This window comes from Pseudochaenichthys georgianus, chromosome 5 (assembly GCF_902827115.2).
Source record: "Pseudochaenichthys georgianus chromosome 5, fPseGeo1.2, whole genome shotgun sequence".
Lineage (NCBI taxonomy): Eukaryota > Metazoa > Chordata > Actinopteri > Perciformes > Channichthyidae > Pseudochaenichthys > Pseudochaenichthys georgianus.
Window position 1 is genome coordinate 20,196,374 of NC_047507.1, and position 27,445 is coordinate 20,223,818.

At 43.4% G+C, this 27,445-nt stretch overlaps 1 protein-coding gene and 1 long non-coding RNA gene across 5 annotated transcripts in view; both read left to right on the top strand.

Annotated features, from left to right (window-relative positions):
• The first annotated feature begins 1,955 nt into the window (after window positions 1–1,955).
• On the top strand, window positions 1,956–2,947 carry LOC139433864 (uncharacterized). The gene is made up of 2 exons (XR_011643269.1): window positions 1,956–2,628; window positions 2,849–2,947. It is a non-coding gene; the product is annotated as an uncharacterized lncRNA (long non-coding RNA).
• Window positions 2,948–16,537: 13,590 nt separating this feature from the next.
• The window catches only part of celsr2 (cadherin, EGF LAG seven-pass G-type receptor 2), a 77,278-nt gene continuing 66,370 nt past the window's right edge, over window positions 16,538–27,445 (top strand). For all 4 annotated transcript variants that reach the window (XM_034083549.1, XM_034083550.1, XM_034083551.1 and 1 more), the window contains exon 1: window positions 16,538–20,325. In XM_034083549.1, coding sequence (XP_033939440.1) covers window positions 16,785–20,325 — 3,541 coding nt within the window. In that variant the 5' untranslated portion in view covers window positions 16,538–16,784. The remainder of the gene's footprint in view (window positions 20,326–27,445) is intronic.

Genomic DNA, 27,445 nt, shown 5'->3' on the forward strand with positions numbered 1-27,445 from the left:
TGCAGTTGAAGGCAGAATGAATTTATTATTGACTCCGAATGAAGCACAACTTCATGTCATACAATACATTGACTTTATTTGTAATTGTGTAAAAAAATAAAGCATTGATTAGCAAGCAGGACATGCAGGAACAGAGCACGGTGATGGATGGAGCTGGGAAGAGAGAAGAATAAAGAAAACAGATCAACTTCATTATCGGATATTAAAAATTCAATTTCAGAACAAGTTGCCGCTCCTACAGTTTTCTAGTGTGTAAAGATGATTTCACTTGACCTATGCACAATATCACACTCAATACATGTGTGTCTCTGGGGGGTGCATTGTGCCTTTGATGTATATAAATAATATACCATAACCAAATACTATTACGTACAGTGGAAATCAGGTTGCCAGAGCAGGTCAGTCCAGTGTGCATGTTCCTCAGGGTCTCAGCAGTTACAGGTGAGGTAAAGAAAATAAAAGAGAAAAAGGTCAGTAACAACACTTTAAAGTAACAACACTTTGAATAATTATCTCTTTTAATAATGTTCTATCAGTAATCACTCAACTACTGTCTTTCCAACAAACAGATTGACTCACTATCATCACAATGAAACACGTCCAGAAGAATGGACCACAGATGGAAATTAGCTATTAGCTATAATCTGGCATATTGCATCTCTTCTCTTTGCTGAGATTAATGTTTTTGTATGCATGGTCCTTCTATAAATAAATACATGTCATGCAAAACTGCCTGCCTTCCTTCCTTCGACTCTCCCTGAACTGCCTGATCTTTTAATGTTCAATGTTAACCATTTGAGCAGATAGCATTAAGTAGAAAAGATCGCAGATGCTAATCTGCCGTTAGCCTACTTCATCCATCCATCCATCCATCTTCTCCCGCTTATCCGTGGTCGGGTCGCGGGGGCAGCAGTTCCAGCAGAGAGCCCCAAACTTTCTTTTCCCTGGCGACATCAACCAGCTCTGACTGGGGGATCCCAAGGCGCTCCCAGGCCAGCGAAGAGATATAATCCCTCCACCTGGTCCTAGGTCTACCCCTTGGTCTCTTCCCAGCTGGACGTGCCTGGAACACCTCCCTAGGGAGGCGCCCAGGTGGCATCCTAACTAGGTGCCCGAACCACCTCAACTGGCTTCTTTCGACGCGAAGGAGGAGCGGCTCAACTCCGAGTCCCTCCCTGATGACCGAACTTCTCACCTTATCTCTAAGGGAGACACCAGCCACCCGGCGGAGGAAACCCATCTCGGCGGCTTGTATCCGCGATCTCGTTCTTTCGGTCAAGCCTACTTCATGTTAAGGCTAATACAAATGACAAGGCTAAGTAATGTGATGCTAACTAACGTGCTCGCTACTAGCTATGTAGCTAGCTTGACTGTGTTCCATGCACAACATGTGTATTACCTGATATGTTTTGTCCAACGACTCCTGGTCCTTTCATCAGACGGGAAGCGATAGAACGAGCTATGATCTATAAGTATGATCACTTATGTGATTACAACCTGGTACAAAGCACACAGACATCTTGTAAAAGTGAATTTATTTTTAGCAATCTCTTATTTATTGGAGGGAATAAATCAGTTATGAGATCTTCTTCTTCTTCGCTTTAATTACGAGTCGCAACCACTTGGAGCATTATCGCCTGTGACATCACTTACGCGAGCCAGAATGGGATTTGGGATTTGTAGTCTTTGTAGTCGCGTATTTTTCATAGTCTTATATTTCAACAGTTTTACGACAAAATGTGACTTTTTTGACATGGAACTTATTGTTTAAGATTGACAAACATCATATGTGTAGTTCGTGGCACAATTCAAACGGGATCAAAAGATACGTTTTCTCTCCCCATTGAATTCAATGTTAATTTTTCGCTTCCGGGGTCCCATGGGCCGGAAGTAGATGGGCGTGACTTCGCCTCTCTATAGAGAGGCGAAATCAGAGATCTCAGGTAATACACATGTTGTGCATGGAACACAGTCAAGCTAGCTACATAGCTAGTAGCGAGCACGTTAGTTAGCATCACATTACTTAGCCTTGTCATTTGTATTAGCCTTAACATGAAGTGAACTCAAATGTTAAACAGTAAGAGTAGTCATGATGTTAAGTATTTTCTGAAACATTTGAAGAGGAACCTATCGCCAGGTGCTAAGGGGGCGGGAGGTAGGCTAACGGCAGATTAGCATCTGCGATCTTTTCTACTTAATGCTATCTGCTCAAATGGTTAACATTGAACATTAAAAGATCAGGCAGTTCAGGGAGAGTCGAAGGAAGGAAGGCAGGCAGGCAGCTTTGCATGACATGTATTTATTTATAGAAGGACCATGCATACAAAAACATTAATCTCAGCAAAGAGAAGAGATGCAATATGCCAGATTATAGCTAATAGCTCATTTCCATCTGTGGTCCATTCTTCTGGACGTGTTTCATTGTGATGATAGTGAGTCAATCTGTTTGTTGGAAAGACAGTAGTTGAGTGATTACTGATAGAACATTATTAAAAGAGATAATTATTCAAAGTGTTGTTACTTTAAAGTGTTGTTACTGACCTTTTTCTCTTTTATTTCCTTTCCCTCACCTGTAACCGCTGAGACCCTGAGGAACATGCCCACTGCTCTGGCAACCTGATTTCCACTGTACGTAATAGTATTTGGTTATGGTATATTATTTATATACATCAAAGGCACAATGCACCCCCCAGAGACACACATGTATTGAGTGTGATATTGTGCATAGGTCAAGTGAAATCATCTTTACATACTAGAAAACTGTAGGAGCGGCAACTTGTTTTGAAATTGAATTTTTAATATCCGATAATGAAGTTGATCTGTTTTCTTTATTCTTCTCTCTTCCCAGCTCCATCCATCACCGTGCTCTGTTCCTGCAGGTCCTGCTTGCTAATCAATGCTTTATTTTTTTACACAATTACAAATAAAGTCAATGTGTTGTATGACATGAAGTTGTGCTTCATTCTGAGTCGATAATACATTAATTCTGCCTTCAACTGCACAATGATTGTGGACTGCACCGACATCCATGTAGCTGCCCCTCAGTAAGATGAACCAAGCAAAGAGGGTCAACATCATGCCTAAGGACATCCAGCTGCATCCGCGAGAGAGGGCTTAGACTGACCTGAGACCAGCACACCCAAACACAACGGCTCTTTTAAGAGCCACCTACAGTTTCAAAGAGTTGCAATCCTACGTTATTATAATTATTAAACTGGTTCATGTGTCACTTAGTTTACTGAACCGTGATGAAAGAAATGAGTGAGGTCGTGGTTTACTGAAGTTACAAAGACATTAATATATGAGTGACAGGTCAGTGTAAACACAAGCTTCTGTCAATTATGGATCACTCAAACTATTTATATAAAAATATGTAATAAAGTTCTAAAACAAGTATTAGGTATATTCCTTGATAGCTTTTGAAGAAGGTTGTTTTTAAGTTTACTAAAATCTATCGTTTCAACTGTTTCACTTTATAAAAAGGAACAGGTGAGTAGAGCATTGTTGAGTTTCTTATTCTGTCAGTAAATTATCCAAATTAAATGTTTATCATTATTTTATTCAACCCTAAACAAATTGATTGTACCTTTTTAATAATGACCTTACATGGTTAAGTTAAATTAACTTCAGAAAATCAAATCTGTTCTGAGAAAAAACTAATAAATGTTTAAAGATAGGAACTTGCCATCCCACTGAAAAACAGTCCGTAGAGATTTAAAGGCGTAGTTGTAGTTCAGTCCAACGTTTCATTTGGATTCATTTCTCCAACAGTCAACTATTTTCATAAAGAATATATATATTTTTCAAAGTCAACTTTATTGTCAATCTTACTCAGTTTGTGTTTATAGACAGAGATCAAAAATACTTTTAAATCAAATAAAATTATACAATTTACAGATATGTATACAGATATATATATATATATATATATCCTATATAATGATGGTGGACACTTCACCTCCAGCAGGGCAGGTGGCTGCACAAGTCCATCGGGGGATGCTCCCAAAACACCGACTCACTCACAAAGAGACCAGACTCGAACACTGTCTCCTGATAGGCCTGCACAAAAGCCTTCACCGCTTCGGCCTCGTTTACAACCCCCCAGTTGACAGCCATGACTCCGTCCAAGTTGTACCCCCCGAGCACCCTCTTCATGAGGGACGCGCATGGAGTGGATGAAAGTCCCGACCGCAGCACAGAACCAAACTTGCTGGCTGTCAACCTGCCCCGCCTGTGTAACTGCCACTTTGTCCGCTGTCCTCCGGTGGCTGTCTGGATGGCAGCTTGCTGGTCTCTGCTCAGTCGCATTGAGGCAAGAATTGCCTCAAGCCCCCGACCCCCTTCACCAGCTCCGGCACGGTGACAATGGCCTGATGTTGAGGCCGCGGCTCTGGCTCAGGTGAAGCCATGCCATGCCACACTGTGCGCCCCTCAGTGCAGACCTGAACCAGTCTACATCCTGAGTGGCGATGTCTCTGGCCAGTGGGTTGTATGTCTCCTCTCACTGTTGGTAGAGTTGAGACACCGGCTGACACCGGCTGGACTACTTTGGAAGTGCCAGGCTTCCTCCACTGGCACTCAACATCTGTGGAGCTGATCTGCCACATGGCACATATTGCCAATGCTGCAGCGTGGCTGCATTTGTACATCCCCCGTGCACAATCACAGACAGCGCTCTGCATCGCGCCATCGCCTCCCATGCAGATCTGTACAAATAAAGAAAGTACCATGTTTGTTAGCATGCTATAATAGATTGAATGAGCAATAATACAAGGATGGTCCGGATCTGGGGTGGGAGGGGTTATTTTTCCATAGTTCTGTCTGATTGTTGTTATTGTTTGTTTTTTCTGTATTTTTTGTAATGTGTGTTGTACTGGTTGTGATTGTACATTGTATTTTTCTAAATGTGTATGAATACATTTTTGAAAAACATTTGATCAACAATAAAAAAGGACTTGGTCAGGATCTAGACTCAGTGTGTAGTTTATTAATTAATCAATGCTCTCTACATTAGGAAAACACATACCAGTGTACCTGAGGGAGTCACACACAGCTGTGCCTGGATAACCAAACAAATTGACAAGATAACCAAAACCCTTGAATCTACACACAGCAAATAAACTCAAATGACACAACGAGATGTAAAAGGAGATCACACATACAGTATAGTCGATATAAAACTGGCCGTTTCAATCTGAAGAGCAACTAAAACAAAACACGGGAGTATACCTTGTTCTTGTGAACACTAATGTTATCCACAGCATACACAGAGACCACGAAGTTCTAAAGGAGAACACTAGTTACTGAAACAAAACACGTTAGTGTACCTTGTTAGCTAATGTTAGCTAGCTGACATTAACGTTACACATTGCACTCATATTACTCACCAACATCTTGTAAAGCCGGTCCCGCTGCTCTTACAGAACCGAATAACTCCCCTTTCGTGTATGTACAGCTCTCAACGTGTCCAGACTTGTAGTCACCTCGTTTTATACTTTTATTCTCATTCTGAAAGAAACAGATGACGTGACGGCCATCTTTGTGATGGTGACGCGTATTGTGCGAGACCAAAGAGGCTTCTCAATACTCAAATTTCCCCTCCTCGACTCCTCGACTCCTCGGTCCTCCGGTAGTGACCCGGAAATGAATTTCAGCGCGCCATTTTGAAGGACGTCTCATTTCTCTAAATGCACACCGAGGACCGAGGATCGAGCGTCGAGGAGGCTCTCTGGAGGAGCTATAACCGAGGATACACTGATGGTTCCTCCACGGCTCCTCCGCGGATGCATTTCCGGGAACGGTGGAGGCGTGACGCACGGCCGGACTTATCTCAGCCAATGACAGCTCTGCATGCATCCCCTGGATATTATTTTAGAAACTGCTCTCATCGCAACGCGATGTTTACAGTGAGAACAGCTGTGAGGTCCTGCAGAAAGCAGAGCAGTGTGTAAAATATATATCACTCAGTATAACAGGCCTACTCTCTTTATTTGCTTTAGTTTAGTAGATATCTACAAACAAAGAGTCGATATTTTTCTAAAACCATTTAGTGCTTCACATAATAAAATACACAACGGCTGTAGCCTGATTATGCTTTAGGAGCTGTAGGTGTGTGTGGTACAGTGTGTAGGTGTGTGTGTGGTAGGTTACAGTGTGTAGGTGCGTGTTGTACAGTGTGTCGGTGTGTGTTGTACAGTGCGCAGATGCGGCGGACAGACAGGTCTCCGTTGGTTTGGTGTCCTCTGCTTACTTTTAATACTTGCAAATACAACTTTTGGCCTGTAATTTCAATTCCCCATTTCAGCGACCAGAGAGAGGGGGGGGGGGGGATATATCCAGTCTCTGATTGTGTTACGTTATTATGAGAGTGCTCTCATACTTTAAATTGCATATATTTATATAAATATATTTGTGTGTGTGTGTGTGTGTGTGTGTGTGTCCGCATCTGTAGCCTGGTATTGCCTCATTATACCGCACTCTCAATGAATTCAAAGTAAATATGTGGGGGAACGATGTTCAGCTGATCCAGCAGAGATTATAATATATGACAAAACACTCACAGCTGATGCAGCTGTTGCCACGTAATAATGAACGGACGTCGCTTTAATATGACCGCTCAGAGGAGAGGAGTTCTCATTTCTTTAAACGTCTGCTGCTTCCCCTCCTCTTTCCTCGGTCCTCCGCTCGCATCTCCTGTGGGCGGGTCTAAGTATCGAGGAGGGGAGTCGAGGAGGGGAGTCGAGGAGGGGAAATTTGAGTATTGAGAAGCCTCTCTAGAGACCTGTAGTTCACTCAGCGGTTTCACACAAAAAAATGTGTAACTTCACAGTTTTACGACACATTTTAATTTTTTTGAATTGCAAAATATTCTTTTAAATTGACAAACATCATATGTGTCATTCGTGGCACAATTCAAACGGGATCAAAAGATAACCTTTCTCTCTCCATTGACTTCAATGTATAATTTTACGCTTCCGGGGTCCCATGGAGGCTCCCGGAAAGGGAGGGACTTCGCCTCTCTATAGATAGAAGAGTTACGACACCGGAAGTCCAAAAACGGTTATCGTCACGTGGTTCATGTAGACGAGGATCGTTCCCCGGAAGTTCATGGCGGGCAATGTGAATGCATTGATAACAGGAGATAGAACTACGATTTTTGTTAATTATTAGTGAATAAAGGTTTTGATTTGCAATATTTATACAACAAATCGATATGTGTATGTATTTACATCAATATGTTTTAAAAAATAAAATCGAATTTGCTAATATTAAGTGATAATATTAGGATTAGTGTGAACAACTAGTTTACATGTTACTAACTGCTAACTTGGTTAAAGAGCCTGTTGCTGTTTATGTATAGCTTTGAATTCTTTCAAACCAATATTATCTTCTTAAACTTGTATGGTAGTCAGGAGCATCACTTTCTAATGTTTATTGATACATTTAGAGGGAGGGGATCTAAAGTAATGCTTTAAAATTCAGATTGGATTCATTTCTACCATTTTCTTAAATTCATGGTAGTTTCAGTAATCCCCTGGTAACTGAGGACACAAGTTATCTAAATGACTAATGTCATCTTTATGGCTTTCAGAAAGGACAGGAGACCGACAGGTGACTATCAAAGGACTAGCAGCAGCAGCATATGATGATAATGATGATGTTAAATGTGTTGTTTTAGGAACATCCATTGCAAATATATGGAATTCAATAAACATTGAATAGCATATCATGCAGTTTGTCGGTGCCTTTTCTTCCGTGTTGTCCTGGTTTGCTGTGCTGCCTCCTAGTAGCCACCATGGTTTGATGTGCTGCCTGGGGATGCTCAAATCACTCAGAGAAAGGAGTACGAATGTACGGCTTCCCCACTGACACAGAACGGAGGAAATAATGGCTGGCTCAAGTCAGCAGGAGCTATTTCACGACCAACAGCAACACAATATGTGATGTAATTATATACAAACACTGCATTTGCACTTTTTCATAAAACGAAAACCACACCATTGGGAAAGCTTAATGTTTTGTTTAATAGAAACAAATAGGGAAAGGCTTGAAAAACACTGAGAGTTGAGACTCAGGGTGCAGGGTGAGGGTCTCAGTGCAGGTATTCAGGCTCCATTGAATCCCCCTCTGGTTCTTGTGCTGAAAGAGGGAGTAACAGACAGGAGAAAGGGTTATACACACACAGCACACCTATTGGATGGGAAATGCCTTGGGGAGATAAGGTGTTTACTTATATTAAACAGTAGTATTAAACGTACCTTGTGTTTTCACTCTCACTTAAGTCCCTCTCCCTTTGCCATCAATCCAGAATCAGCTGAGCTGCAACATTATACAGACGGGTAATAATCAACAGAATCACAAGGACACACACTCACTCTTACACGCACCAAAGTTATATTTATCTAATATTTAACTCCCTCCACCCCCGCATACAATCCCGTTTAGAAGCCCCTCTTCTCTAATTCAACATGTCGGACGAAATGACATTAAGAGACCGGAATTTACAATTAAAAGGCTGTTCAACGTGTGTTGCTAATTTGCTTCGGTATGCTAGCTTAATCTGTTATCTGTAAACGTTCCCTAAATCTACTAATTTAGGGATAATCCACTGACATCCTTTAATACACATGTTCATTTGAATCAGATGTACTGATAATATCCGCAATATAAATCTTTAAACTTCTTCTTACCTTTAAAAGTCCGTCACGAACGGTGTATTATGCTGCAACTCCACAGCTCTGCCAGCCTTGGCGCTAACTTCCGGGGAACGATTGAGAGGCTCCACGATCCGCCATTGCTGTAAAAAAGTGGTCCATTGGAGTGAACGGAGATGTCGTAACTCTTCTATTAAATAGCTCTGGCATGTGGCTAATATACCATTTACTATAGAGGTGAATTTAGTAGCGATATGACACGGAGTGTTGCACACCGAAACCTACTGATTTCAACACTACAACTATAGACGTCGAGATATTATTATTGCTGAATATTAAATGAAGGTAAAGTTTATTTGAATACGTTTGTTTACAGACGTGGGTAGCATGAGACAACAGAGATGGGGACTCGAGTCTGCGACTCGGACTCGAGTCGCACTTAAGTCGCACACACAGAGACTTCAGACTTGACTTAGACTCATGACCAAAAGACTTCAGACTCAACTTGGACTCGTGTGTTGGGACTCGTGAACAATCATTGTGTTTTCTATTTTTGGCGTATTAAAGGTGGGGTAGGTACATTTGAGAGAAACCGGCTCGAGATCGCTAGAATTTGAAAATACACAACCGGAGATAATCTGCTAGAGGCTGCTACATCCTTATAGAGCCCGCCTCCTCCAACACACACAAACGCGCACATGACCAATGAGGGCACGAGATAAGTTTGTGCCCAGGTGGAAGGCTGACAGGCAGGTAGGCCATCCAGTTATTTTAGCCGGGCTCATTACGCAGACGTGCGCGCCTCTGTTACTACCTCGTAGTAACACCATGGCGACCGGCGGCACACCTGCAGCTGTACCGCTTGTAATTAGGTTCAACTACAAAAACTTCGAACAAAACGCCGGCGGCACCAACAAAAGGAGCGCACACTGCAAAGTCTGCAATATCAAAATCAAGGATGCTGGCGCAACAACGTCGAATTTCATCAGGCACTTGAAAACTCACCCGGAGAGGTCAGTCACATTAACGCATATGGACGCTTAGCAAACATGTTTAGCTCAGCATCAGCTATGTAATGTTAACTTAGCTTGCTACTAGCTTTGTAACTGAATATTTGAAAAGATTAGTGAATTGCTTGTCACACTTGTTTGAGTTGAGTGGCGTTGACATCCAACTCTTGACATGACATAAAAAAGGTCGGTAACGTTAATCATTACCCGCTTTTAAGTACTTTTAACAGTTTCCCTGCGGGGGATTAATAAAGTATTTGTGATACTGATTTCTGATTCTGAAGTGTTTTGCTTATAAGTTGTTTGCATTTAGCTAAAGTGTGATGTTTTTCCTCATATTGCATTGCAATAGCCTGTTTAAAGTGATCATATAACAAACAACTAATCAGTACTGATACTGTATGCTAATAGATATAGGAGTGATAATAACACAGTAAATGCTTTGAATTTCTTAGATATAGCTGTGCAGTATTCTTAACAGACTGGATAGCAGCAGACAATAGAAGGCTTATTACAACCAGAAGAGACATGAGACTTTTATTTTTTTAGAGACTTGAGACTTGACTTGGACTCGTGACCAAAGACTTGAGACTTTATCAAGTCTCACCCCACAAAGACTTGAGACTTGACTTGGACTCGTGACCAAAGACTTGAGACTTGGACTTGCAAAAAAAGACTTGTGAACATCTCTGTGAGACAACATCCGGAAATGATACCAGCCGTGAGGTATTTTTGGAGTATTGATTACAGCTTTTAAAATGTATTAAATGAAAAGTAATGAAAGAGATAAGGAGGAGAAAAGGTGTTTTTAGTTATATATTTAATGTACAATGTCTGAATCCTCTGTAATGCGCAACAACGAACATCGGAGACGTGGAGGGCCGGCCCCCAGCAGCGCCAACCGGCCCAGGGAGGAGTCAGCAGAGGATATTTAACAGCTGGAAAGGTGGAGCTAGCTCTAGAGCCAGAACACAGCTGTTTTTCTGACTGAACCATCTTCTGCTTGTAACATTACCGCGCTTTTTATTAATTAAAGTATACATTTGAACCTTCTCAGAGACTCAATTAGTCTCCTTTTTAAAGCTTCTCTCATGGACTCGCGTTATTCTCGCGAATAACGAACACAGTTATCAGACTTAAAGGAGACCTATCATGCTATATTTAAATGATATAGTGTATGACCATACCTATATAAGGTATATTTATACATTTTATTTTTCAAAATACCAAACAGATCATTTTTTAGACATGCCTCGTTTCGCTCATTTTCGCTTTATTCCAAGCCCGTCTTTGAAAATTCTGAGCAGCAGCTGACCACGCCCCCCTGCAGAAGAGCAGGCATGAGTCACGTTACCATGCTTGCTGTGATTACGAGTGTCGAATAAACATCTAATCTCAGAGCAATGCATGTGTTCAAGCATACTATCAATTTGATCCAGAAACTGACCCTGAAACAGCGGAGGTTTTGGTGAAGGTGCAAAAATCTCGGTTGCAGCAGGACGTTTCTGAATGGTTAGCTGACAAGCTGTTGTCCCTATTTATTTACGTTACGATGCTTGCTCCTTATTCCGTTCATATTTTGGCTAATTAGCAATAATGCAATGTGTACAGTTTGTAACGCAAAAACAGCGATATATATATATATGTATTTATAAAGGGAGACATTCATATTTTCAGCATATATACAATGGCCTCATTGCGTTTAATAGTTTACAGTCCTTTTCTTCCAACATCCTGCAACAACTGTTGGAAAGTTGAATAACTTAGGATGATAAAAAGTATAACTCCAACAACACCTCAGTTGTCAGCAATGTGTGTAGTTTCATGTGTTTTTAAAAGCTCAGTTATTGACTTATTTGTGCAAATTGCGCCACGACGTCATTGTACTATTATATACTACACAGCAATGGCATAACACACCCATGTGTACGACAAAAAGGTCCACACACACAACCTTATGCTTTTGAAATCAGAATATTCTTTACCCATCCAAACATGAATAATCACGACACATTTTGATATCAACTTGGAACTTTATTGTCAAAATCAACGGTTAAAAAAACCCATACAAAAAAACTAAATGTAGCCTACTTGTATTTTGTATAAATGACACTAAATATTTTTACAAAAGCTTTGTGAGCTGGTGCTGGGGCTTCCTTGGACGCAGGATCAGAGTGGTGATTCCGGCCTGCGTTGTCCTCAGGATACGCAGGGAGTTTCCTGATCCGTGAAATGTCGATGTTGGGTTCAGACAGCAGCCAAATTGAACCGTGTAGCATACCCGGCGATGACCTCCTCCCTGTCAGGTCGCTCGTAATGGTGCAGGGTCCACAAAGACTTGCTCGAAGATGAGGTCCATCAAGTTGGCCACGTAGGGCTGTGCAATGGTAAAAAAAGCACAACAAAAAATGTGGTTTAGATTAGTATATGCATGTAAAAAACTGAAACTTCTTAGCAAAGCTCTCTATTTAGCAAAGCTCTTTGCTTAGCCTTTTCCAATCTGAGTTAGTTTTGAACCGTAACGTGCATGCTGTGTTTCTGACTCAATGCAGGTGATGTGTTGGAGAGGGGCTGAGCTCAGTAGACTGATGGTAGGTCCCCTTTAATGTATCGATAGTACCCGCGGCTGAAATATCGATACTTTCTTGGAAAACTAAATATCGATATATATCGCAGGATCGATTAAATTGCACAGCCCTACTGGATTGGGGCCTTGTTGCTGAAGGGACGGTCTCTCCACGAGACCGACACCTCGTCCAGCATCTCCGGAAAGACTGGAAGGAGCTAGCTCTTCGTCCTCGCTGCTTGGGCAAGTTCTTCCCCTCGTAGCGAGATCTGGAGGTCTCCTTGGCCACTTCAGGCCATGGGATGTCCAGCCTGGACGCAGCACGGTGACACACGGCCTGCAAGTCCATGCTTAGGACGGGTGAAGCTGGTGTGCTCTCGCCCGGGGGAGCGGACATCACTCCCGGCTTAGCAGCCTGAGCCGATGAAACGAAGATGTCATCCCCATCTGAGTCAGACAGGAGGAACTCAGAGGTATCCTCTTCGTCCTCCATATAGTCCAACTCCAGGACATCCTCCGCAGGTGGAACCATGGTGAGGTCCAATTGGGAGCCCCAGCTTGACACAGCGCGGGGCTCCGCTCTCGCGGCTCTTGCCGTCACCGGGTCCCAGCCTGAAACGGCGTGGGGCTCCGGTTCAGCGGCTGTCGCTGTTGTTGAGCCCCAGTCTGACACAGCGCGGGGCTCAATCTCTGCGGCGGACGCCACCATGTCTTGATTGCCGGACTGCGAATCAGCGGACATGAGGGGGTCCTGTCCCGACAAGCTAGCTTGGCTTGCTAACCGTCGGCGGAGGCTCTTCATGGTGAAGCGGGTACAATGCCCGCACAAGCCGGGGTTATCGATAGCCTCCCGGGCGTGTTCCAGCCCGAGGCAGGACGAGCAGACCTGGTGTGAGTCTCTGCCTGAAATTTTAAACCCGCAGCCGCATAGCAGAGCCTCCGAGTCCCTGACTCCTCTGGTGTGAGGGAGAGAAGGGTCCATCTTCGATCGCCGTGGTGTCGGCGTGGAGTGGACACGCTAGTAACGGTACGTTTCTGAGAAAAAAATCTAACCTTGCCGTTAGTCCGAAAGGAAAAAAGGCGACGGTGTAGATTTTATTCTTTAAAGAATATTAACTGGTGTGTTAATACCTTTTTTATCTCCGTCTCCTCTGGTGTGAGAGAGAAAAGAGAACGTCCTCTTTACCGTGGTGTCGGTGTGGAGGGAAGAACAAACTAGCAACAGGTATGTTACTAGCTTGAAGAAAAAAAAATCAAACCTTACCGTTATTTCGACAGAAAGAACGGCGAGGCAGATTCCAATATTAACTGGTGTGTTAATATTGCTAAATCTTCTTGCAAAGCAAAAAAGTAACCGGCAAGTGCCCGTCGACCGAATGTTAGCTTGGGTTCAGTCTGTGGCCGGTTAAGCTAGCCCGGTTACTGATAAAACGAGATGTGCTCTGAAGCGAGAAGAGGTGTTTGAATGACGCTGCTTCGTAGCGCAAGCTACTTAAAGGGTGGGTGGATTCCCTGACGTTGACGTCAAGATCACCAGCCAATCAGGATTGGCGTAATGAGATTGATGCTTCTGTTTGCATACACGTTGAGGCGAATCCCATAGTGAGACAACGAACGGAGTGTTATGAATGAGAACTACTTGCAGTTCATTTTGGAACTTACCAAATCAGCATACATTGTGACCTTCAGTGGAAACAGCAAACCTGTAAACACAAAGGAAATAAATAAATAAACAAGGTGTATTTAAACAATCTTAACCCAGCATAAATCACACACCCTCACCCTCAAAGCATGGTCAACAAGACGGGCAGCGTGTTACAAGGAGATTCGGGTTGTTTCCCCCTCCCCACTGTTGCGGGGCAGAGATACACCATCAGCCACATAACTATAGCGGTCCCGGAGCTTTAATAACGGCTCGCCAAAAGTATAAACATCTCTAACGCTGGCTGGGGTCTGGCTGTTAGTTTGTTTAATATGCTGCGGTGTTTTTTATGAGCGGAGCACGCATTGAAAATGACCTGGTTTAACAGCTTCAAAACTAGTTAGCACGTAGCTAAACTTGCATAGCCCCATATAAAATACCTCATGTGAAACCAATATAACATTTGCAACTATTTAAACTTTTCACTAGTCAAACCGACACAACAAAAAATCGCCACTTGCATGATAAATGTATGAAAATTATCTGGTTAAGCCATCCTTAAAAAATGGTTACACGTGGTTAAACGTTGCTAGCTAACACATAGCCAAATTCAAAGACAGATGGTAAATTAGTTGTTTATCTTGACACGACACTAAATGGATAAACATTTAAACATAGTTTAAAACAAAAAAAGCAACCATTTCAAATCCTTACCTTATTTAAAAGTGTTTTTGGGTCAGACACTTTCACAGACAGTGGGTAGCGGTGTAATGGCGGCTGCAACAAATCTTGAAGTCACCTTGCTTTGTATGTCAGGTGGTCATGTGACATGCTTTGAAGTGAAAATAACGATTTAGGTTGAATATTGTTTTTAAGTTATTTCAGGGGGTGTGTGTTTTGCTTCTGGGCAAACGGAAAAAATCATGTCAAAAACGGAAACCATGATTCTTAATTAGACCAATTTAAAAATGTACTTTGATTAAATGACACAGTTGTTGCACTTTTTTCAGTGAAGAAGAAAAGTCCATCAAACTATTATTTTTCTATAGCATGTTCTTCCACATTATTTCGTATTTTTTATGAATATATTAAGGCAAAAGTAAGTATTTGTTGTTCAAAAATCTAATTTGACTCCAAATCAATGCAGCATTGTAGGCTATTACTACACTGCAAGTAGGACACACCTATTTGTATTGAATTCTGGTCCGCCTTGTTTTCATATGACCATTTAAAATGAAAATTCCTCATTAGTCGCTGAAAAGTCTTATATTGTCAATAGCTTCCATGTCATGTTCTTTACCAGATTGTATACCTACTAGTACTACTAGTACTTCACTGGACAAGAAGGACACATCGGTTTTGAGGATTTTAGACTAAGTAGGCCTAATGATCAATAAAAACGTAACTTCTTTTGCACTCCTACTTGTATACCCTTCCCCCCCCCCCCCCCCCCACTTTAGAAGTATTTTTCCATCCCATCTAAATTTAACAATGCCAAATAAGATAATTTAACAGACAGCTTTCTCCGAATCCATCATATCTGGTAATCTAACTTTAGAGATGTTATTCTTGGTAATGATTAGTAAAATAACCATTTTAACAAAACGCTGACATTTATTTGGCTACACCTTTAAATGCAATACAGAACACAATAAATCAATACTTATAAAATACATTTACTTGCAATTAGAAATCCATAAGAAAATTGGGTTATTTTAGATTGTATTTAGTATTTATAAACTCCAGCAACATAAGATGAAAACTCAATTATCTCCATCAGAGAAGGCTGTGCTTCTAAAACGGTGTGACTGTGCTTTGTCCACTAGGTGTCAGTGACGTTCAGCACATCAACTGAGCTCCGAGTTTTACAACTACTTCACAGTTTTTATCAAGACACTGGTCTGTAGCCCATTACGTCCAAATGTAATTTGATTCTGTTTCATGTATTTTATTCTAACAGAGTTTACCTCATACTAGTATCGTTTATGGTCCTGAAACTGGACCATGGGATCTAAATCAACAAGTTAACAAAAATGAGGTGAAACGTATTACATTTTGTTCTACTTAAACACTGTGGTTGATGGGTTCAAACCATGGTTCAAACACCTAAAACCTACCATTGAGGAATGTCTTCCAGTTAATGAGTAAACTCTTTGTGGAGGTGTGGACCTATACGCTTGTTCCTGATGAAATAATTGTGGTTTTGGTTAGTTATGTGTCACAAGAGCTCTGTCGAAGTATTATACTCTAGTCTAGACTATCAAAAATGTTTAGATAAAACCAAACTAATGTAAAGATAACAGTGCCTGCCTGAACTCCCAGCTAAAACATTCCAACATGGCAATAACAAATTAACAATTTTGTGAAGTAAAAAGTATAGGCTATAATGAAAGTCTTGCTTTGACTCATATGTTGATGAAGCATTTAGGAAGTTACTATTTATCTCAAGTGACAGGGTTTCTGCCAAGTCCTCAGACATCCCCCCTTCTCTCTAGCTCTCTAGCTCTCTCTCTCTCTCTCTCTCTCTCTCTCTCTCTCTCTCTCTCTCTCTCTCTCTCTCACGCACGCACACACGCACATAAACACACACGCACATAAACACACGCGCACACACAGGTTTATGATAATGAGGAGCTGGAGCCATTTTCACCATTCAAGCGGAGTTACGCGGACTGAGCGGAGGTGCTGCTGCTGCTCTTGTTGTTGCTGCCGGCGTGTGTGCGAGTGTGTGTAAGCCGCTCCAGCCAAGGTTACTGCGGGTTAACGTCTTCAAATCAGCCGGAGTGACCAGAGAGAAGTGCGCCCGCTGAAAGCATGGCTCCTCTGCAACAAAGGGAAACTCACAGGCGGAAAGTTTAAAGGAATAAGGAGCGACACATATTCCCATTCGGAGACACACAAACTGAGGAGCGATGCACTTCGTTAAATGGGATTTGTTGTTGATTTTCTGGTGGTGTAAACTGGGTTCGCTGGTGCATTGTTACACCGTTCACATCAGTGAGGATGCGGGGCCAAGGACTGTGGTGGCCGGCGTGGAGCGGAGCGCGCGCTGTACTTTGGATCAGGTACTCGCTCCCAAATTCACGGAGCAGTTTCTGGAGACAGACGCGGCCGCGGGGATTGTGTTTGTTTCGGACTCCATAAAGTGCCCCTCGCTGCGCTCCAACCCCTTTACCGTGTTCACTGTGTCTGACTGCAGGGACCCCGGCTACAGGCACCTCCTCACCAGCCAGTATGAAGTGCATGTTCACGGTAGGAACTGTTCAAACATGCGTAAAAGAAAACCTCAGTGGGACATGGAGGTGCTCAGTTTGTTTAGCACGGAGAGCCAACACCGCTCAGAGTGCCACGAAGCAGGCTCTGCTTTATTTGCAGTGGGGGGTCTGCTACCTGGATCCCCTCTCCGCTGCAAAGTCACCAACACCCGGGACTTTTACTTTTCTGAGGGTGACTTGTGTGTGTCTGAGACGCTCTGCTGGATGCAGGACACACTCCGGGAGCTAGACCTCATCTGCGATGTGCTCACAGGGAATGGATTGAGTGCTGAAGTGAATCCCATTTCCATTCACTGGCGTGTGGGGCAGGGTCCCTTCAGGCAGGCCCACCTAGAGAAGTTGTTAGAAAAGGCAGCTCAGTCTGATTCAGGGATTGTGAGCAGGAGGAGGAGAAGCATCAACAGCAGCCCTCAGTTTCAACCTCCAATGTACCAAGTGTCTGTGGCAGAGAATCAGCCTGCTGGGACTCCTGTTGTTGTTTTGAAAGCAATGGATGTGGATGAGGGTGAGGCAGGCAGGCTGGAGTATTTTATAGAAGCTCTCTTTGATAGCCGCTCAAACAATCTGTTTGCAGTGGACCCGATCAACGGTGCTGTGTCCACAATAGAGGTGCTGGACAGGGAGACTAAAGACACTCATGTGTTTCGTGTGACCGCCGTTGACCACGGCAAGCCCCGACGTACAGGCATGGCCACCCTCACTATCACAGTCAGGGACACTAATGATCATGGCCCCGTGTTTGAGCAGGAGGACTATAAGGAAAACATCAGGGAGAACCTAGAAATAGGCTATGAGGTGTTAACTGTAAGGGCGACAGATGGGGACGCACCTGTTAATGGTAACATCCTTTACCGCATCATCAACAGTAACGGGTCCAATGAGGTGTTTGAGATTGATTCGAGGTCTGGTGTAATCCGCACCAGAGGCCTTGTAGATAGGGAGGAGGTGGACGCCTATATGTTGCTCGTCGAGGCAAATGACCAAGGTCGTGACCCCGCGCCCCGCAGCGCCACAGCTACAGTTCACATTGTGGTTGAAGATGACAATGATAATGCTCCACAGTTCAGTGAGAAACGCTATGTAGTTCAGGTGCCAGAGGACTTGAGCCCTAACACAGAGATCCTGCAGGTCAGCGCCACAGATCAGGACCGAGGGAGCAACGCTGTGGTTCACTTCAGCATCATGAGCGGGAACACCAGGGGACAGTTTTACATCGACGCTCAGACAGGTAACATGGACCTGGTGAGTCAGCTTGATTACGAGGCGAACAAAGAATACACTTTAAGAATCAGGGCTCAGGATGGAGGACGTCCTCCCCTCTCCAACATCAGCGGCCTGGTCACAGTGCAGGTACTGGATGTCAACGACAACGCCCCCATTTTTGTCAGCACCCCATTCCAGGCCACCGTGCTGGAGAACGTGCCGCTGGGTTACTCCATCATCCACATCCAAGCCGTGGATGCAGACTCTGGAGACAACTCTAAGCTGGAGTATCTCCTCACTGACACCACGCCAAACTTCCCCTTCAGCATCAACAACAGCACAGGGTGGATTATAGTGGCTGCTGAGCTGGACAGAGAGAGTGTAGATTTTTTCAACTTTGGAGTGGAGGCCCGAGATCACGGCCACCCTGCCATGTCCTCCTCAGCCAGCATCAGCATGACTATTCTCGACGTCAACGACAACAACCCAGAGTTCACTCAGAAGGCGTATTACATGCGACTGAATGAGGATGCATCCGTGGGCACCAGCGTGGTGACGGTGTCGGCTGTGGACCAGGACATCAACAGTGTGGTGACCTACCAGATATCCAGTGGAAACACCCGCAACAGATTCTCCATCACGAGTCAGAGCGGAGGGGGACTCATTACTCTGGCGCTGCCTTTAGACTACAAACTAGAACGCCAGTACGTCCTCACCGTCACTGCAAGTGATGGTACACTTCTTGACACCACTAAAGTGTTTGTCAATGTCACTGACGCCAACACACACCGGCCTGTGTTCCAGAGCTCACACTACACCGTCAACATCAACGAGGACAAGCCTGTCAGCACCACTGTTGTCGTGATAAGTGCCACAGATGAAGATACAGGTGAAAACGCCCGCATCACCTACTTTATGGAAGACAGCATCCCTCAATTTGACATCGACACCGACACAGGAGCTGTCACCACACAGATGGAGCTGGACTACGAAGACCAAGTGTCTTACACGCTGGCCATTACTGCTCGGGATAATGGCATCCCGCAGAAGTCTGACACCACCTACCTGGAGATACTGGTGAATGATGTCAACGATAACTCCCCCCGCTTCCTCAGAGATCACTACACAGGCTCCGTCATGGAGGACGTGCCGGTGTTCACCAGCGTGGTCCAGGTTTCTGCCACTGATAGAGACTCTGGGCTCAACGGTCGTGTCTTCTACACCTTCCAAGGGGGGGAGGATGGTGATGGAGATTTCATAATTGAGTCCACCTCTGGTATTATTCGAACACTGCGTAGGTTAGACAGAGAAAATGTGCCTGTATACAGCCTGCAGGCGTTTGCTGTAGATAAAGGCGTTCCTGCTCTGAAAACACCAGTAAATGTCCACGTTACAATCCTAGATGTGAATGACAACCCCCCTGTGTTTGAGAAAGATGAGTTTGACATCATGGTGGAGGAGAACAGCTCCATAGGTGTTGTTTTTGCACATGTGTTAGCCACAGATCCAGATGAAGGCAGCAATGCACAGATTATGTACCAGATAGTGGAGGGAAACATCCCCGAGGTGTTCCAGCTGGACATCTTCTCCGGAGAGCTGACTGCACTGATAGACCTGGACTATGAGACAAAGTCTGAGTATGTGATTGTGGTCCAGGCCACCTCCGCTCCTCTGGTCAGCCGCGCCACAGTCCACATCAAACTGGTAGACAAGAATGACAACCTGCCTGTGCTCAAAAACTTCCAGATCATCTTCAACAACTACGTGACAGACAAATCCAACAGCTTCCCCACTGGAGTGATCGGGCGCATCCCAGCGTTCGACCCCGACATCTCGGATCAGCTTCACTACAGCTTCGAGGTGGGCAACGAGCTGAACCTAGTCCTCCTGAACCAAAGCACGGGGGAGATCCAGCTGAGCCCGGCTCTGGATAACAACCGGCCCCTGGAGGCCTCCATGAGGATCTCAGTGTCAGGTGAGACTGTGTATAACTCGATGTGTTTCAGACTCCTCTCAGTGCAGTGAAGGGGAGAAGTTGTTTTCCTACTCTATTTCCATTAACACGTCCTGTCTCTTCATTTACATTTTCTCTTCGCTTCACCTCACAAGATAATGGAAGTGATGATGGCTTAAGTATGTCTCCTCTGGCTTCAGTGTTGCAGAGTGATTTCTCTATAATAGAAATATTCATGAAGGAGGATTCATTTGAAGGATATTTGAAATAGTGCTGCAGCAAACTAATCTATTACTTGCTCTTACTCTACTCTGTCGCCCTTACAGTTAACACCTGTTGATAATTTTCTGGATAAATTGGTTGCTTGCTCTTAAATTTTAAGAAACAATTATGAAAAATGTCTTTCAGTGTTCCTTGTTTAGTCTACAACTCAAAGACATTCACTTTACAGTCATCGAGGAGTCAAGACACCTGAAAGCATTCACATTTAAGAAGAAGCTGCAATCAGAGAATAATTAGTTCATAATCGTTCAATAACATCGTTCTTTGCAGCTCTTATTGTTGAGCCACTCCACTTATTCCCCCTTTCAAATAATCACACATGGCACCTGTTCCCAAAGATGTATTTAAGCATGTTAAGTCTGTTATTTAAATAAATGTTGGTAATGTAGGAGGTGCCTTCTGTCATTTGGCAACCCCTTATGAGAAGCCTGATTTCGCTCCGTCTATTGAGGAGATTTAAATAGCTGTTTGTCTGAGCAGGTCTGTGTCCTGTGGGATCCACACTCCAGTGGCCACACTGATCATGCCCCATGATTGCCCATCATACCCACCCTCCCACATACTATGAAAGACATAATTCAATTGTAGTTTCTTTCTAGAGCTTGTGTAGAGTCAGAATTAAGCTATGATGTTATTTAAGTGTTGAATTGTTTGACTGGCTTGTTTTTTGCTCTCTGTAGTCGAACCGATGGGCTGGAATTCAATAGCTTTCAGCTTTCCTCCAGAGTGTTTAAGCCGGTTTGATGGTTAATTAAGAGAGAACAACAGTTGGTTGGGATGTAAAGCCTTGTTTGTTCCACTGTTTAACACTTTTACTTTAGGCATGAGAAGGTTATAGATCATTCAAACAAGCCTGGCACTTTTTGTCTGTTCATGCTCACTGCTGCTGTTGTCTCTCCTAACCTGCTTCATGTCAGAAACTGCCTGCCTTTTCTGCACCTTTTAATCTCGCATGCCTGCACAAATTAGAGAGTTTTATTTGCTCCAAAAATGTGACTGAACTTGAATTGGACCCACAGAGAGTGGGGGGCGTGTTGTTGTTGGAGCTTATTTGACGCAGTGTGATCTGCTGTAAATCTCACTCCTCTTTGACCTTGGCACAACCTGAGAGAGGGAAACAGAGAGAGCCAGAGAACATTAGGAGATTGGTTTAAAGAGGAAATCAGATACTTAACAAGAACAGTGAGGATTAGGGCTGTAAGGAAATTCAGGAATTCATTGATTTGACTGAGTGAGACGGTGAAGTGATTGTTGATGAGTTGGCAGTGAGGAGCAGATACTGTTTTTTTTAAGTGGCTCGTTGTTAGAATGGATAGGAGCCGAGCTCTGCCTCTCTTGAGAACAATAGTGAGCTGTCGATTGAGAGGCAGGCGCTCGAGCTCATACCAGGCCGTGGTTGGGGGCAACAGCTGTGACTCCACCACGGACCAATTAGAGGCTGTGTCTGCCCAGCGCGTCCCGCACCTGCTGGGGTTTATGTGTCAGCACCCCTGCCGGAGACAGAAGGAGACAGAAGGGGAGGGGGGGAGGGGTGGAGGGTTAAGTTGTGGTGGTGTAAACTGGCAACATGTTGGAAAAATACAGTCATACTGTAAGAGAGCAGGAAAGCCCTTAGACGGGCAACAGGAGGAGGAGGAGATGGGGTAGGAAGATGAGCTCATCCAATAGATGCCGCTGACCCCAATTTTGAAAGGCTTCTCCCTCCAGGGACCTCCCAAGTCTTCCCATTATCTTTCTCTTCGTGCTGCCGTTTAAGAGGCCCCTTATGATGGACGATTTTTGATGGGCTCTTTTGTATGCTGTTGGACTGTGATTAACATCATTTTTGAGCACAGCTCCTCACTCTGAAATGGATGCAACGTTTCAAATGTAGCTGCACTTTGCTCAAGTTTTTAGGGTGTCCCATTCAGGAGCTTTAGTACCACCTTTTAAATAATCCACAGATTATGATTATCTTCTTAATTTAGGAATATAATCCATTGCACTGCCCCAACTGCTCGTTCTACAGTAATTAATGTTCAGATAATGAAAACCATATCATGCCATATTAATATCTTCAATACAACATAAAGTATGACATATGCTTGATACTGTTATTGCAGTGACCCCCAGACATTTTAATAACCTGGGTGTCAATAGCAAATGTTATGCTTTATTAAATCTCTTGGAAAGAATATCAGAGTATTGACAGACTCTTAGGGATATCAGTGTCTAATCGGCAACTTTCACTTAGAGGTAAAGTGTGTTTTCTATTTAATATCATGTCTAAATGTTATCTTTTCCTTTATAATTCTCTGTCGAGTGTAACTTTTGTACCGTATGCTAATTTCTCCACGAGTCGATTTACCGGAAACAAGAGCCACCTCTTTAGCCTTTTCAGCAATCATCAACTCACTTCAAATGCACCATAAATATAGTGGCTCAACACCAAACTACCTGAGGAGAAAATGTACTGATTTAAGTGTCATAGTATAAGTAACATTGACTAAATTATTTGTTTGGTTCACTTGCATCTAGACTTATTTGTCACAGCAATGGCAAACAGATGTTTTATGCACTGGTTTACAATTGGTTATCTTAACCATTTAATTATGTAAAGGAGTCAGATTAACAGCAGTAGTGGGCTAGCATTGGGCCTGCCTCCTTACTAAATATGAGGAGAACAATAAACTCATATATTAGGGTACTATTTAACTTGTTTTTTCTGTACCGAAACTGGTTCCAGGTTTGAGGGATCTGTTCAGTTGTTGCTCCTATTTTTGACATGTTGAGAACGGAACTGACAAATGTGAAGATAATATTCAGCATGTGCCACTTCTGTATTATGAAGAGAAATGTGGTCACACTGCAGAATTGAGAGGCTGGTTGTCGTCTGAGGGATTAGATATGCTGCATCTGTATCCTGGGATGTGTCAGACCAGTGTTGACATACTCAGGGGCTGGTCTACTGTTCCCAGGCAAGCGTGAGCCTGCATAAATAGGTGTTTGCATTTGAAGGCTGAGATTTCCCCCCCTGCTTTTCTTTCATCTTTGAAGCCCTGTTAATTTCCATATCGAAGCTATAGCTAATCCTACATCATCCCTATTTTGAACATGTTATTATCCTTTTTAGTTTAAATATGAAGTTAATTTGTTGTGTCTTCTGTAGTGTTGTCAACATTATGTTGAACATTAATTCCTGCACGTCTCTTGCACTCTACAGTGACTCTGTAGGATTGACACACTTACATTTTAACCTCCTGGGTGGCAAAAATACAATGTATACATTATTCTAACTACGCCTAGAGGACATGTTGTCCTTGTTTAATCACATTCTGAATCCAAGCCTGTACCATAGCCTGCATGCTTACTTTGCAAACGCCAATGCAGAGATTTAACAGAAACACACGCCTCCGCAACTAATGATGGCAGTTAGATTCAGCTCACATCACACTGCAGGTTGTACAGATGCTCAAATTACATGGTGGACAGCAGATATTCTCTGGCTCTGGTCAGTGTGGGGGGAGAGGCTTTTAAGTTTCAAGCGTCTAAAGTGGTTGTTGATGCTCCAAGGTTAAACGACTTTGTTGTCAAACTTGTCTGAGCCAAACCTGTTGGCATTCAGCCAAACCAACTGGAACAAACATACATACGATTATATGTATCAGGTGTTTGGTTTTCAAAGGGTATTTAGTGCTTGAATAACTTCTTTCAAATATCTGGATGCTCAGTGTTTTTCCTTTAATTAGACAACGCATAGATAATAGCAATGTATGTAGTTGAATTTCTTAGACCCTTTGCCCCCTGCCCTTTGCCAGCCTTGCATACGATTATGCTACAAGACTGGAATTTTAATAGAGGAGAATCTCTTCTTCATCACATATCGTAAAAGTAAGAGCCAAGACATTATAAGCCAGCGTAATTTCATTATAATCTATAAACCTTTAAGCTGTCTGTGGAGGGATTTTCTCAGGGGTTTGTGTTCTGTAACACTAGGCTGCACACATCTTTTATATATGTGTGTGGCCTCAAACAGCTGTACCTCTCTGATTGCATTTCTTCCTCGCCGTCATATAATTATTTCACTCAAACAGAGCACGCCTTGGTTTCTGCGTTGATGAATTTCTGTATGCCCTATGGTTGATTCATAGGATTCAAAGTCACAGCTTGCGAATGCTCGGCTGTGTTTGGTGCTGGAGTCATCTGTAATTCGCTCTTTTCATTCTCCCCGGATGGCGTTAGTCACACTCGAGGCTTGCTTGGAATGTTTGTAGCGAACGTGTTTCTCTTCTCTTTCCTCCATCCAACATCACCTATCACCTTGATCCTGTTTCTCTTTCCCCCTTTTTGTTTGCCTGTCACTATTCCCCATTTTTCTCCTATCTACGCGGGTCTATAGCTCTCACCCCTGCAACCTCCACTGTTCCCTCCCATCATTTCAAGCTCCTCCACCCTCCCTCTTCTCCCCCCTCTCTCTCTCTGTCTCTCCCTCCTTTGACTGTGAAAGGAAGAATGCCTAAGAGAAATGCTTTGTTAAGCACCCAGTTGTCATGGTGAACCTAGCAATGCCTGAGAAATTCCTTGTGGGTGGGGACGGAGGGGTAAGGTCCCTTTTGTGGAGGGGAGATGGGGGGGAGGGGAGGCACATAAAGTTCCAAAGAGCAACTGTCCCCCTCTCCCTCTTTCCAGTGAGGCATGTAAGGCTTTCTTTGGACCTGTAATGCTCCGGGAGACTGACCTGTCCCGCCCGCAGCTTTGACTGCCAACGTTTTTACAGGACAGTCAGCCGACACCTGACCGCAGATAAAAACTTTCCATGGAAAGGACAAAGTTTAGAGTTGCATGTGACAGATATAAGAGGCCCTGTGTTTCGAAGAGTTTAAAGTTTGCGGTGATATGATAGCGTTGTCTTTTAAGCTCTTTGATTTGTGACACAGATGCACTCAGAGGGTATCCGATATCTCTCTGCCGCCTTGTTTCTCAGCCCTGAACATCCTCCTGCGGGTCTCCCTCTGCCACGCTTGGTTGCATTGAAGGTCCGGAGGTGGGGTGAGGGTGCGGGTGAGAAGGGGGGAGGATGACATCATCTGTATGTGGGGAAATCGTGTTTGGGAGATTAGGACTGGGGCATCGGTGGGGTGAGGCCTTGTGGTGCTTGCTTATATCTCAGCGTTGTCCTGCATTGTCCTCACTATCCCGGCAGACAATGGGAGTGGGATCTGTCTGGGACGACCCCTCCCCCCCACCCCTCTCTCATTGTGTCCACTTGTTTTCCCCGGTGTTGCCTCTTCATGACAGTTTCACCAGGCCTGCTAGTCATCCGTGACGTATCCTATTTACTGTACAGTCTGATTCAGGCACTTTTTAAACTTCATGACTGAGTACTTATGATGAAGCTCACAAGTAGTTAGACTTAGGGGTACCTCTGCAGGTGCCAGGTGAAAGTAACGCGGGGTAGCGTTTGATGTATTTTTTTGTAGTATGTTGTTTTGGTTAAAAAAGATATCCACATATTGAGCTGTAACCCCCTTTAGACACAAGTTATTATTGAGAATGTGTGAAGCAAGAAAAAGAGTTTAGCTAAAAGTAGTTTATAAGTGGTCAATAAAGGTAAATGCACAATGTGTCATTTCCTGGGGGTTTCTCAATACAATTAATAACAAAAGACAGAGTTTAGTGGCATTGGCTGTTATGCATTTAGCTTCTCCAGGTAAGGATTCTTTCATTGGTCATTGGTCAGGAGGTTTTTATTTGGAGCCAGAATTTCTGCAGAAATCTCCTCCTCCAAGAGTTAAACGTCACAAATCAGTGTTTCTTCATTGCTCTTTGGCTTGCTCAGATGTTTCATAGATAACTTAAAGTTGTAGTATGTAAGTTTGAGAAACCGGCTCGAGATACACTTTTTGTTATATTGCATGGAATGCTCTTAACATCCCGATAGCAATGAATATCTTAAGTGCTTTGACAAAAAATCCATAAAAACATTTCATCTGTGGAAGCCGTACTGTAGAAAGCACGACCAATCATTTTAGCCGGCCCGGCTAAAGTAACTGGATGGCCTACCTGCCTGTCAGCCTTCCATCTGTGCACAAACTTATCTCGTGCCCTCATTGGTCATGTGCACGTTTGTGTGTGTTCGAGGAGGGGCTCTGTAAGGAAGTGGCAGATTTTTTCCGGTTGTGTATTTTCAAATTCTAGCGCACTCGAGCTGGTTTCTCCAAAATTACCTACCCAACCTTTAAGTTCTAGCCACCCATTAACAACAATTGCAATGCAGTTCTAGTTTACTTGCACTATATTTTTCTGTTTTTCTGTATTATTATGTTGCACTGTTGAAGAAGCCTGTGACCTAAGATTTTCATCGACATAACTACTCTGTAGCTATGTTCGTATGACAAATAAAGAACCTTGAACCTTGAGTTGTTTTGAGACATTGTTATTTGGAATTGTCACATTTTACAATTGTTTGAGTAGTTGATAAACTGTTTAAATGGCTGTCTCTATATGGTTGAAACGTCCATTATGGGTGCTCCAAATGCAAACTTGAACAAACTGACATAAACTGTGTTCAAATGAACATGATGTGAGGGGTTGATGAAGGGGTACTTGAGTTCATAAGACAGGTCTGTGTTGGGATATTTGGAAATCACTGGTGTAGTACAATAGACCATCATAAAAAATAATTCCACACCTCCATCAGATTAGAGAAATCATAACAAGTGTATGCTTCTCACACTGTGAAGGTGACGGATAATGTGTCTTTCACAGGCCTTTACCTCTACGTAACACTGCGCTCATTTTGTATTGAAGCATAGTGAGATTTCACAGTGACCTGGTTTCATAGCTTAAACTCTGCCCTGCTAACTGTCAACATCAGGCT